This window comes from Chiloscyllium plagiosum, chromosome 37 (assembly GCF_004010195.1).
Source record: "Chiloscyllium plagiosum isolate BGI_BamShark_2017 chromosome 37, ASM401019v2, whole genome shotgun sequence".
Classification (NCBI taxonomy): domain Eukaryota; kingdom Metazoa; phylum Chordata; class Chondrichthyes; order Orectolobiformes; family Hemiscylliidae; genus Chiloscyllium; species Chiloscyllium plagiosum.
The window spans coordinates 20,532,523-20,547,070 of NC_057746.1; the positions used below are offsets into that span (position 1 = coordinate 20,532,523).

The following is a 14,548-nucleotide window of genomic DNA, read 5'->3' on the forward strand; positions in this document are numbered from 1 at the left end:
CCCCATCTCTCTCTCTTGCAACCTTGCCTCCCTTCCCATCTCTCTCTCTCTCTCGCAACCTTCCCTCCCTCCCCATCTCTCTCTTTCTGGCAGCCTTCCCTCCCTCCCCATCTCTCTCTCTTGAACTTGTCCCCTCTTCGTTATCTCTCTCATTTGCAACCTTCCCTCCCTCCCCTTCCTATCTCTCTGTCTTGAATTTCCCTCCTTTTCCTCATCTTTCTCTCTATTCTCTCCCTTTCCTTCACTCCTCTGAAACTTACTCACTCTCGGAGTGGAGCAGCCTTCCCCGAGGAAGCAGTTTCCAAGAGGGTATGCGGGAGAAAAAGATTTTGAGCTCAGGAGCTCCCTGAAATAGAGGGCTCAGACTATCAGTGGAGCGACTAAAATCAGGGAACGCCCCTTAGGCTGGATATGGAACAACACAGAGATCTCAGAGACAGGGAAGACACAGAGATGGGGAAGAGTGTAGGGAATGGTTGAGGTTATAGAGATAGGGAGCTGGTGGTGTTTTCTTTATAAATTATTTCATGGATATGGACATCAATGGTTAGGCCAGCATGCGTCAGCCACAGTCTGTGTGTCTGGAATCACAGGTAGGCCAGGCCAGGGAAGGACAGCAGATTTCCTTCAGCTGAGGGTAGTAGTGAACCAGATTTAATCAAATTCAAATTTCACCCAGTGCCAAAGCAGGATTGCCAACCTAGAACATGACTGCGGGTTGAGTGACACTCATTATGTCTGAAGATAAGGAGCAATGCAGATCTAGAAGAGGTACAGACAACCACAGAATCCCTACAGTATGGAGACAGGCCATTTTGGCCCAACACATCCACACTGACCTTCCGAAGAGTAACCCACTCAGACCCATCCTCCTATTACTTCACATTTCCCCCAACTAATGCACCCAGCCTGCACATCCCCGGTCACTATGGAACAATTCAGCTTGGCCAATCCACCTGACCTGCACATCTTTGGACTGTGGGAGGAAACCCACGCAGACACAAGGAGGACGTGCAAACTCCTCACAGGGGGTCGCCCCCGAGGCTGGAATCAAACCCGGGTCCCTGGCGCTGTGGGGCAGCAGTCCAAACATGGAGCCACCGTGCCACCCGTACAAGATGGGCTTGGGACTAGAGGACATTATGTGGGTTGGCACTGTTGTGGATTTGAAGGAATGCACTAACAGATGAGGTAGGTGCTGAAGCAGGCTGTAAAAGTAGGAGAGACGATGGCCTAGTGGTGTTATTGCTGGACTGTTAAACCAGAGGCCTAGGTGATGGTCTGGGGACCTAGGTTCCAATCCCACCATGGCAGACAGTGGAATCTGAATGCAATAACGATCTGGAATTAAGAGCCTAAAAATGATGACCACGAATCCGACGTTGATTAGAGGGGAAAAGCCCATCTGGTTCACTTTCGGGAAGGAAACCATAAATCCTCACCTGGGTCTGGCCTATATGTGACTCCAGACCCACAGTGAATGGAAATGGAAAAGGTAGGCCACGCGGCCTCTCAATCCTGATCGGGCTGCACTCTGACAGCTTATGTGATTTCAAATAAACCTGTTTGACTATAACCTGGCGCCATATGATTTCTGACTTTAACTTTCAAATCAACGTTCTGGCCTCTTTTACTTTCTTGCTTGCCAAGAGTATATACCTGCCTCCCCTTTTGGGCCCATCGTGCCTCTTCAATCAAACATTATTACCCACTGCCAATCTCCTGCTTTCACCCCCACACCCTCGTACATTATTTTGATCCCAATAACCGTCCGAAGTCTCTTGAATGTCTGAATCAGATCTGCCCCCACCACACTACCAGGCAGCGCACATCAGACCCAAACTGCTCGCTGGGTGAGGGGAAAAAGAGAATTTTTCCCTTATTGCTCTTGCTTCTGTTATAAATCTGTTGTTCTTTCACAAAGGAGGGCAGCTTCTCCGCAGGATTTTGTAAGCTTCGAACAGATCTCTCCGAGGTGAACAGTCCCAATTGCTTCAGTGTATTCTCATCGCTGACGTCTCTCCACTCCGGACCCGCAGCTGTATTCATTGCAATGCATTCACATCCTTCTTACAACGTGGCACCACCAGGGAAAGAATTTCCCATCTGTGCCCCCAAACAGTGACACCCCACCCCCCCCCCCCCCAACCCCCAGTTTGACTTTCTTTTCCCAAACTGGAAACATTCATTTCACATCTGTCCTGCCAACAACCCCTCAGGATTAAAACTGTCTCACTCAAGTCGCCTTTCCCTCTCCCAGACTCCAGTGGGTATGAGTCCAACCTCTCCTCATAAGATGACTTGGCCATTCCATGAATTAATCTCATAAAACGTCTCTGAAGCTGCTTCCGACACATTTGTACCCTTTCTTAAGTATGGACTCCAGTACAACTGAGGCAGGAATTGTGTGTTCAGTTCCCCTCACAATACACAAAAACATCCCATTACCTCTCCTCATCACTTGCCGTACCTGCATACTAACCTTTTGCAATTTAGACACTAGGTCACCCAGATTCTTCTGCATCTGGCAGAATCCCTACAATACAGAAAAAAAGAGACCATTTGGCCCACCAAGTCCACACCGACCCTGCAAGGAGCATCCCGCCCAGATCTACCCTATCCTTGAAACCCTGCATTTCCTATGACTGATCTACTGACCTGCACATCCCTGGACACTACGGGTAATTTACCATGGCCAATCCACCAAATCTGCACATCCTTTGGAAGCCGGGGCACCCAGAAGAAACCCACGCAGACACATCCCTGGACACGACGGGTAATTTACCATGGCCAATCCACCAAATCTGCACATCCTTTGGGAAGCCGGGGCACCCAGAAGAAACCCACGCAGACACGGGGAGAATGTGTGAACTCCACACAGGGTGGAATCGAACCTGGGTTCCTAGCGCAGTGAGGCAGCAGTGCCACCTGTATCGCATATGCTTCTTTTTTGTCAAAGCTGACAATTTCACATTGTTCAATATTACACTCCATTTGTGAGATGGTTGCTTGCCCACGTAATGTGTCAATATCCCCTTTGCAGACTCCATATGTTGTCTCTACATTTCTAACTATGTTTATGTCGTCAGTAAATGTAGGTACTATACCTTCCATCCCTTCACCCAAATCATTTAAAGTACATTGAAAAAGGTTGAGGGTTCCTTGTGGCACATCACTCATTACCCCACCACCTCCCCTAAAAGAAAACCATCTAAAAACAGGAGTAAAATTGTGAGGCTTCTGTCAGCACATCACTTACCTGTGTCTACGAGTTTCCTCAGTTTTTTCCACACTTTATATTCCATGGGTCCCGTAAACTTTCCAAAAGGCACCTTGTGCATGATCAGGACTGGGGTGGGTAGAGTGTGGACCAGTCTGTAAGAAAAGTCAGCAAATGGGTTAACGTGGCAACCAAAGCGGCCTACGCAGCTCCGCAAGCCTGCCCTGCTGTTCGCTGAGAGACCCGCAATTAGGAGGCCAATTAGCCCGTCATCTCGTCTCAATTTAAGACCGAGACCAGGAGGAATTTCTTCTCCCAGAGTGTTCACGGTCAGTGGAATGCCTTGCCACAGACAGAGAGCTGTGGGAGCAAAGTCCTTGTTTTTTTTTTAAGATAGGTTCTTGGTCAGTTGGAGAAATTGAGATTTTTAAAAATTCATTCACGCAATGGGGATGGCGCTGGCTAGGCCAGCATTTGTTGCCCATCCCAGAGGCACTTAAGAGTCCATAAGACATAGGAGCCAAAATTAGGCCATTCGGTCTATCGAGTCTGTTCCATCATTCAATCGTGGCTGATAGGTTTCTCAATCTCATTCTCCTGCTTTGACCCCCTTGGCAATCAAGAACCGGTCTATCTCAGTTGTAAATACACTCAATGACTTGGCCTGTACAGCCTTCTGTGGCAATGAATTCTACAGATTCCCCACTCTCTGGCTAAACAAGTTTCTCCTTATCTCCATTCTAAAGCATCTTCCCTTTACTCTAAGGCTGCGCCCCCGAGTCCTTGTCTCTCCTGCCAATGGAAACATCTTCCCAATGTCCACTCTGTTCAGGCCACTCAGTATTCTGCAAGTTTCAATCCAATTCCCCTCCTCCTCCTAAACTCCATCGAGTATATTCCTCAAACTTTCCTCATATGTTCAGCCTTTCATTCCTGGGGATCGTTCTCGTGAACCTCCTCTGGACCCACTCCAGGGCCATGCATCCTTCCTGAGGAATGGGGCCCAAAATTGGTCACAATATTCTAAATGTGGCCATTCGGTCTTGTAGCGGGACAGGATCGAGAGGCTGAATGGCCTACTCCTGTTCCTGTTTCTCCTGGTCTGAGTTCATGCTGGTTCTCTGGGCAACCAGAGTGATCCTGCCTTTGCCAAATTTATCCAACTCTTCCTGATCGGTGACCTTGGTCTCACTTATCCCCATCGATGACCAAACCCAAAGAGGGCGTCTGCCTCTTCTGAGGGCGAGCTGACAGAGAGTCCTGAGACTCCAACTTATCTATCACAGATTATCTCCTCTCCTTTTCAGCCCCACTCCTGTAGTGGGTGTTCTTCCCTCAGTGACTCGCTGAGGTTTCTTTAACGAACCCAACGCTCAGAAGAACAAGGGTTACGGGTCCACAGGACAGAGGTTTCGCTAGGTTCCCAAAGTGGGCATGTGCCATCTCTTCCATTACCCTATCAAGATCATGACGCACACTGCAGCAAAGAGCAACTCAAGCTAACTTCTGGCTCCATTGCCAAATCACTAGAAACCCAATAACTCCCAATGATCAAATTTTCTCCCAGTGGAACTGGATTTGCCTTATTCTCTCCCAAATAGAGCCAGAGTGATGTACAGCATAGAAACAGTCCCTTCGGTCCAACTTGTCCATGCCGACCAGCTATCCTAAATTAATCTAGTCCCATTTGGCACATATCCCTCTCAACCCTTCCTGTTCATATACTCATTCAGATGCCTTTTAAATGTAATTGTACCAGCCTCCACCACTTCCTCTGGCAGCTCAATCCATACACGCACCACCCTCTGCATGAAAAGACTGCCCCTTAGGTCCCTTTTAAATCTTTCTCCTCTCGCCTTAATCCTATGTCCTCTAGTTTTGGACTCTCCCCTTGGGGAAAAGGCCTTGACTATTCACCTTCTCCATATCCCTCCCGATTTTATAAATTTCTATAACATCATTCCTCAGCCTCCAATGCTCCACGGAAAAACAGCCCCAGCCCCTATTCAGCCTCTCCCTAAAGCACAAATCCTCCAGCCCTGGCAACATCCTTGTCAATCCTTTCCGAACCCTTTCAAGTTTCATAACTTGATGCTATAGGAGAGAGATCAGAAATAAATGCAGCATTCCAAACGTTGTCTGACCAATGTCACAATGTGTCCTCCCAACTGACCAATAAAGGCAAGCATACCAAACGCCATCTTCACTACCCTGTCTACCTCTCATTCTACTTTTAAGCACCGGTGAACCTGCAACCCAAGGTCTTTATTTGGCAACACTCCCCTGGACCTTACCATCACAGCGATAATGAATCCCATACAGTGTGGAAGTAGGCTGTTCAGCCCAACCCGCAAAACAGCACCCTACCCACAGCCAACCCTCTCTTCCCCTATCCCTGTAATCCTGCATTTTCCAAGTCTAACACATCCAGCCTGCACATCCCTAGACACTTTGTCACTATAGCATGGCCAATCCACCTAACCTTGCACATCTTTGGCGTTTGGGAGGAAACCCGCATGGATGCTGCGTGAACGTCAGCACAGTGGGCTCAGTGGCTAGCACTGCTGCCTCACCGCACAAGGGACCCGGGTTCGATTCCATCTTCGGGTGACTGTCTGTGCGTAGTTTTCTCATTCTCCGCAGGTTTCCTCTGGGTGCTCCGGTTTCATGCCAAAGACGTGCAGGATAGGTGGGTTAGCCATGGGAAATGTGGGGTTACGGGCAGAGGGTAAGGTGGTGGGTTGCTCATCGGTGTGGATTCTCAATGGGCCGAATGGCCCCTGCTCTCACACTGTAGGGATCCTCTCATGTGCAAACTCCACACCGACAGTCGTCCAAACCTGGAATCGGACCCGGGTCCTTGGCGCTGTGAGGCAGCAGCGCTAACCACTGAGCCACCGTGCCACCCTGATTCACCCGACCAATCTGCAGACACTTTGTGATTTGAATGCCTTTCACCTCCCCTGGGCTGAGGAGAATGATTTCAGACTTCCAGTCCCTGCACGCAACCCAAAGTCCCTCAGCTCTCCATTCTCTGATGCTCCCTCTGCAATTTCTTCTAAAGTTTGATAAACAAATGTGGTGTCAATCTGCAGAAGTTTCGGGGCCTAATCACTTCTTTTCAATAGGCTTTTGAGTAACGTCTTGCTTTTGTACTTTTTTTAATACAATCAAAGGCTTGTCAAATCCGTTTCCATCTCCTTTAAAGATCTTTGTACGTATCTCTCTCTCTCTCTCTCCCAGGTCTCTCTGGTCCTGCATCTTTTGAACATTTTATCATTTAGTTCACATTGTCTTTCCATGTTTGGTCATATTTATCTGTATTTAATTCCATCTCACCTTGCTTGGATGTCCTTTAGACCCTGGAAAAGAGAGAAGCAGAAGTCTTCCATTAGTGCCACAAAACTCAGGACAAAATAACATTGTGAAAAAGGAACAGGGTTCAATTAAAATAAAACTGCAGATGCTGGCGACCTGAAACAAATTGCTGAAAAAGAAAAACGCAGCTAGTCTGGCAGCATCTGTTGGAAGGAAACAGAGAGAGTTCTGATAAAGAGTCACTGGACTCGAAACGTCAACTCTGCCTTCTTACCACAGGCACTGCCAGAGTCATAGTATACAGCATGGAAACAGACCCTTCAGTCCAACCCATCCATGCTGACCAGATATCCCAACCCAATCTGGTCCCACCTGCCAGCACCCGGCCCATATCCCTCCAAACCCTTCCTATTCATATACCCATCCAGATGCCTAGCCTGTTCAGCCTCTCCCTATAGCTCAAATCCTCCAACCCTGGCAACATCCTTGAAAATCTTTTCTGAACCCTTTCAAGTTTTACAACATCTTTCCGATAGGAAGGAGACCAGAATTTCCAGCAAATCTTTTTGTTGAACAAGATGCAATGTTGTCCAGGATCTACGCACACTTTAAAAAAAAACCTTCTGTCATTACGGTCAGACTGTCTTAGAGAACTTGAATAGTCAAGATGTGGAGTGGACAAAGTTTAAAGTTACACAATACCACGGAGCGCAGTGGAGGCCGGGCCGTTAAATGTCTTCAAGGCAGAGATTGATAAATTCTTAAGCATGCAAGGTATTAAGGGCTACGGGGAGAGTGCGGGTAAGTGACGTTGAAATGGCCATCAGCCCTGATTGAATGGCGGCGTGTACTTGATGGGCCGAATGGCCTTACTTCCACTCCTATGTCTTATGGCCTTAACACCAGGTTATAGTCGAACAGGTTTATTTGGAAGCTCTAGCTTTCAGAGTGCTGCTACCTGATGAAGGAGCAGTGTTCCGCAACTAGTATTTCCAAATAAATCTGTTGGACTATAACCTGGCGTTGTCTGATTTTTAACTTTGTATCGTCAAGATAGTGAACTTTGGAGGCGTAGTCACTGTTGTAACTTAGGAGCCAACAAACTCCAACAAACAACAATAATTTGTGTATTTTCTGATGCTGTCTCAAGCATATATAGGACACCTGACATATCTTTATTGCTGTCCATTGTAGTTGCCCCTTAGTTCAGTTCTTTAACAATAACAGACCTGAACTTAAGACAAATGAGCAAAGCAGGCTAGCAGGTACAGGGGAATATCACCACTACAAGTTTGCTTCCAAACCATTCTCTGTCTTTCCTTCAAAATGTATCACCTTTCTTTCATTGTCACTGGGTCAACATCTGAGAATTCCCCCCTTAAGGGCATTGTGGGCCTACCCACAGCGCATGGACTGCAATAGTTTGAAAAAGACAACTCATCCCCAACACCTCAAGATATACAAGCTAATTAGAGGGTTAGATAGGGTGGACAGGGAGACCCTTTTTCCAAGTGATGGGGACGGCAAACACGAGGGGACACAACTTTAAAGTGAGGGGAGATAGGTATAAGACAGATGTCAGAGGTAGTTTCTTTACTCAGAGAGTAGTAAGGGTATGGAATGCGTTGCCTGCAAAGGTAGTAGATTCGCCAAGTTTAAGTGCATTTGAGTCGTCATTGGACAGGCATATGGACGTACATGGAATAGTGTAGGTGGGATGGGCTTCAGATTAGTGTGACAGGGCGGCGCAACATCGAGGGCCGAATGGCCTGTACTGTGCTATAGTGTTCTATGTTCTATATGTTCTATCTCAAGGGGCAATTAGGGACGGGCATTAAATACCCCAGTGATGTCTATGTCCTACATGTCATGTGAGAATATTTTTTTTTAAAGCCGCCTGATTGGTTACATTCCCAGAGAGGTTTGTCAAGAAAAATGTACTTCTCAGTCTACACTGACTGTTTTATAAAAGCCTGTTTTTTCTTTCAGATTACTCTCTCTGTCTCTCACGATGGTTTCTATTATCTGGTCTGCCTGCAGACCTCAGTCTGTATGGTGTGCTGGGTTCCATGACTTGTTTCTGTAACATCAGTCGCGGCTCAGTGAGTAACTCTCCCGTCCTTGAGCCAGAAGCTGTGGGGTCGAGTCTCACAGCAAAGACTTGAACCCAACAATCAAGACTGCTGCCCTCACGACTGAGGGAGTGTGTGCTGGATCTGCCTGTCGGATAAGACAGAGGGTCAGGGGAAGTGCAAGAGATCCAATGTCTCAATTTCAACCAGGAGCAGAGGAGTTATGACCCCTCGGACCCCTGATTTGTTTCTGCCATTTTCGCAAAAACTGATCATTCTCACGTTGCTGTTGTGGGAGCTTGCTGTGCTTTGTTACAGTCAGGATCACTCTTCAAAAGTATTGCGTTCTCTTTTTTGGGGACATCATGTTGTCGTGGAAGCTGTCACACAAATGCAATTACTCTTTTCCGTGCTGCTACTCTCCAGTTACATGTCGTTTGTTACTCTATGATGATGATGATGATGATGTCTGACCGGGTCATGTAACTTGGAGCAGTCTAGTCCTCTCTGGCCACTCAAAGAGTGTTTTGTGGGGGCCATTTTTACGATTGCACTACTTTTCCAAAGCACGTTTTCAATCAAGTGCACTTGTATAGCCCCCAATCGAGTAGCATTTCCGAATGCAATTCAAAACATTTGATCCCCAGGGTGTTATCAATGTATTTGAGTGTGGGAACTTGGCACAGTTTAATAAAGAGAACCTGGCTCTAGCAACCTAAGGAAAAACACTTTTACAAAGGGTCGATTCCATCATGTGCTGGTGGCTGATTGGAGGCAACTCAAAACAGGGCTGCGAAACAATTTGCTAATTATATTAAATGCAATGTGCTAATAACCTGATAGTCTGTTTTAGGTCATGTTTGCAGGATAATTGTTGGCCAACAAGCTGGGAATAATGCCATACATTTAGAATCATAGAGTCAGAGAGACGTAAGGCACGGAAACAGACCCTTCGGTCCAACCCGTCCATGCCGACCAGATATCCCAACCTAATCTAGTCCCATTTGGCAGAACTTAGCCCATATCCCTCTAAACTCTTCCTATTCATATACCCATCCAGACCTTTTAAATGCTGTAATTGTACCAGCCTTCACCACATCCTCTGGAACTTAGCCCATATCCCTCTAAACTCTTCCTATTCATATACCCATCCAGACCTTTTAAATGCTGTAATTGTACCAGCCTCCACCACTGCCTCTGGCAGCTCATTCCATACCCGCACCACCCGCTGTGTGAAAAAGTTGCCTCTCAGGTGCCTTTTCTCCCCCTCTCATCCTAAACTTATGCCCTCTAGTTCTGGACTCCCCGACACCAGGGAAAAAAACTTTGTCTATTTTTTCATGCCTCTCATGATTTTATAAACCTCTATAAGGTCACCCCATAGCCTCCGACACTCCAGTGAAAACAGCCCCAGCCTGTTCAGCCTCTCCCTGTAGCTCAGATCCTCCAACCCTGGCAACATCCTTGCAAATCTTTTCTGAACCCTTTCAAGTTTCACAATATCCTTCCGATAGGAAGGAGACCAGGATTGCACGCAATATTCCAACAGTGGCCTAACCAATGTCCTGTACAGCCGCAACATGACCTCCCAACTCCTGTACTCAATACTCTGACCAATAAAGGAAAGCATACCAAATGCCTTCATCTACTTCTGCAATTCCACTTTCATGGAGCTACGAACCTGCACTCCAAGGTCTCTCTGTTCAGCAACACTCCCTAGGACCTTACCATTAAGTGTATAACTCCTGTTCTGAATTGCCTTTCCAAAATATAGCACCTCACATTTATCTAAATGAAACTCCATTTGCCACTCCTCAGCCCATTGGCCCATCTGATCAAGATCCTGTTGTACACTGAGATAGTCTTCTACACCTCCAATTTTGGCGTCATCTGCCTGAGGTAACCCTCTTCGCTGTCCACTACACCTCCAATTTTGGTGTCATCTGCAAACTTACTAACTGTCCCTCTTATGCTCGCATGCAAATCATTTATGTAAATTCTTGTGGCACTCCACTGGTCACCACCACCACCCTCTGTCTTCTACCTTTGAGCCAGTTCTGTATCCAAATGGCTCGTTCTCCCTGTATTCCATGAGATCTACCCTTGCTAACCAGTCCACCATGAGGAACCTTGTTGAATGCCTTTCTGAAGCCATATACATCACGTCCACTGTCCTGCCCTCATCAATCCTTTTCATTACTTCTTCAAAAAACTCAATCAAATTCATGAAACATGATTTTCCACACACAAAGCCATGTTTACTGTCCCTAATCAGTCCTTGCCTTTCTAAATACATGTAAATCCTATCCCTCAGAATTCCCTCCAACAACTTGCCCACCACTGAGGTCAGGCTCATCTGTCTATAGTTCCCTGGTTTTTCCTAACCACAATTCTTAAGTAGTGGCACTTTGTTAGCCAACCTCCAGTCTTCTGGCACCTCACCTGTGACTATCATTGACACAAATATCTCAGAAAGTGGCCCAGCAACCGCTTCCCTAGATGTTTCAAGACATCCAGCACCTCTTCCTCTGTAATGTGGACATTTTTCAAGATGTCACCATCTATTTTCCCACATTCTATATTTTCCATGTCTTTCTCCACAGTAAACGCTGATGCAAAATACTCATTTAGTGTCTCCCCTATGTCCTGCGGCTCCACACAAAGGCCTCCTTGCTGATCTTTGAGGAGCCCGATTCTCTCCCTAGTTACCCTTTTGTCCTTAATGTACAAATCTTTTGGATTTTCCTTAACTCTATCTGCCAAAGCTATCTCATGTTCCCTTTTTGCCCTCCTGATTTCACTTAAGTATATTCCCACTGCCTTTAAACTCTTCTACGGAGTCACTCAATCTCTACTGTCTATACCTGACATATGCTTCCTTCACTTTCTTAATCAAAACCTCTATTTCTCTGGTCATCCAGCATGCCATACACCTTCAGGCCTTCCCTTTCACCCTGACAGGAATATACTGTCTCTGGACTCTCATTATCACAGTTTTGAAGTTATCATTTTCCAGCCGTCCCTTTACCTGCAAACAATTTCCTCCCATTAGCTTTCGAAAGTTCTTGCCTAATATCGTCATCATTGGCTTTCCTCCAACTTAGAGCTTCAATTTGTAGATCTGGTCTATCCTTTCCCATTACTATTTTAAAACTAATAAAATTATGGTCGCTGGCCCCAAAGTGCTCTCCCACTGACACCTCAATCACCTGCCCTGCCTTATTTCCCAAGAGTAGGTCAAGTTTTGCACCTTCTCTAGTAGGTACACCCACATACTGAATCAGAAAGTTTTCTTGTACGTACTTAATAAATTCCTCTCCATCTAAATCCTTAACACTATGGCAGTCCCAGTCAATGTTTGGAAAGTTAAAATCCTCTACCATAACCATCCTATTATTCTTACAGATAACTGAGACCTCCTTACAAATTTGTTTCTCAATTTCCCACTGACTACTGGGGGCTCTGTAATACAATCCCAATAAAGTGATCATCACTTTCTTATTTCTCAATTCCACCCAAATAACTTCCCTGGATGTATTCCCAGGAATGTGCTCCATCAGTACAGCTGTAATGCTATCCCATATCAAAAATGCCACTCCCCCTCCTCTCTTGCCTCCCTTTCTATCCTTCCTGTAGCATTTGTTTCCTGGAACATTAAGTGGCCAGTCTTGTCCATCCCTGAGCCATGTCTCTGTAATTGTTACGATATCCCAGTCCCATATTCCTAACCATGCCCTGAGTTCATCAGCCTTCCCTGGTAGGCCCCTTGCATTGAAATTTGCCAGCCTTTAGCCTGTATCCAACACATTGAAGATGTAGGAATGGAATACCTGGAGGAAGCTGCTGAGGTGGCTACAACACAAAACGTGCATGTTATACTCTGTAATGACATGCCTAAACTGAGGTCACCACCCACACACATGTCAGAACAATAAATGCTGACCTAGCCAGCAAAGCTCAGATCACATGAACATACAAAAACAAAATTACAACTGTCCATTTCTGAGTCCGCTGAATTTTTGTTTTGATCTGAAAACCTTTTGCAAATATGCCTTTGCACTTAATTATTTTCAGTGCCTTCGGGAAGGACCACGAAGAAACACTGTCAGCAGAGGATCATGCCAATTGATCCACAGGATTATTCAGGTACTAGGACAGAACAAACAATCTAAAAGGTCAGCGTTAATGCTGCATTTGAGCCTTCCTCCCTATCAGTCTGTGGTTATAACCATCTACTTCCTCCTCCCTCGTACACGTGTCCACCTTTCCCTTGAACGCTTTACACGGTTCATGTCAACTACTCCAGTGAGGTAGCATGTTCTACATTCTCACCCATTTTAGGAATGTACGTAGGACCTTTTACCTTGCCTTCCGCTTTTAAGAAGCTCCATAGAACCAAAGTGTTTCGCTCCCCCCCCCCCTTGCCCTCGAACCTCCTTACGGGGATCGGTGCCAGACTTTACTTGATAACGGCCCTGTGAAGCTCCTTCGCGACATTAAAGGTGCCACACAGAAGCAAGTTGTTGTTGTACGCAGTGCTGTGCAAACGCGTCATCCACAGTCATAAAGCTGTACAGCACAGCAACAGGCCCTTTTCCACAACTCATCCATGCCGACCACATGTACTAAATTAATCTAGCCCAATTCGCCAGCACTTGGCTGATATTTCTCTCACCCTGCCTATTCATATACCCATCCAGATGCCTTTTAAATGTTGCAATTGTACCAGCCTCCACCACTTCCTCTGGCAGCTCGTTCCATACACAGACTAGCCTCAGCATGAAAACGTTGCCCCTTAGGCCCCTTTTAAATTTTTCCCCTCTCACCTTAAACCTGTGCCCTCTAGTTCTGGACTCCCCCACCCTGGGGAAAAGACCTTGTCTATTTACTCTAACCATGCCCCTCATCATTTTATAAACCTCTATAAGGTAATTCCCCGGCATCCGACATTCCAGGGGAAATTGTCCCACCATAGAGATTTATAGCATGGAACAGGCCCTTCGGCCCAACTTGTCCATGCCGCCCAGTTTCCACAATTAATCTAGTCCCATTTGCCTCCTTCCGGTCCATATCCCTCCTTACCTATCCCATCCATGTTCCCACCTGACAAAACTACACTCGACTCCACCACTACCTCTGGCAGCCTGTTCCAGACACTCACCACCCTCTGTGTGAAGGAAGTTGCCCCTCTGCACCCTTTTGTATCTCTCCCTCCCCTTAAACCTACGTCCTCTACTTTTAGACTCCCCTAACCTGGGGAGAAAGCTGTTGGCTATCTACGTTACCCAAGCCTCTCATGACTTTATGGATCTCTTACCAGGTCACCCCGCAGTCTCCCACGCTTCAGATGTCACTGTAACCTAGCGCCAGGACTTGGCTATGTTTTCCTGCCAGAAGCAGGTGAATCTGTGGGACTTATTGCCGCAGAAGGTAGTGGAGGCCAAGTTAGTGAGTGTATTTCATGGGTTCTTGATCAGTAAGATCAAGGGAGAATGCAAGAGAACGGCATTGAGAAACCTATCAGCCATGATCGGATGGCAGAGCACACTCGATGGGCCGAACGGCCTAATTGTGCCCCTATATCTATGGTCTCACGGTCTCCAGGGAGAGGAGCCACCCTCCATCTCCAATCCCCTCAGGATACTTCAGTGAGATCATCGCTCATTGCCCTAAATTCCAATGGATAAAGGCCCAATCTGTTCAACCTCACCTCATAAAACAAACTTTCGGATGAAGGGGTTTCTACTGATTTCCAAAGCCAGTGGGCTTTCCTCCTTAAGAAAAGGAAGAGATGGCCATTCAAACCAACTGAACGTGACCCAGGAAGGTGATGAGGGAGTGGTGGGAGGTGAGTTGGGGAGAGGGGTGGTGGGGGGAGTTGGGGATGAAGGGAGTGCGGGGAGGGAATGGGGGAGTGGGGGGAGGGAGGAGGGTGTTG

General features: G+C 46.7%; 1 protein-coding gene across 1 annotated transcript in view; it reads right to left on the reverse strand.

Moving 5' to 3' along the window:
* Positions 1–14,548, reverse strand: part of LOC122541169 (zinc-binding protein A33-like) — a 34,845-nt gene that overhangs the window by 1,712 nt on the left and 18,585 nt on the right. The window contains exons 3-4 of the mRNA XM_043677786.1: positions 6,560–6,582; positions 3,260–3,375 (exon numbers count right to left, since the gene is read on the reverse strand). Coding sequence (XP_043533721.1) covers positions 3,260–3,341 — 82 coding nt within the window. The 5' untranslated portion in view covers positions 3,342–3,375; positions 6,560–6,582. The remainder of the gene's footprint in view (positions 1–3,259; positions 3,376–6,559; positions 6,583–14,548) is intronic.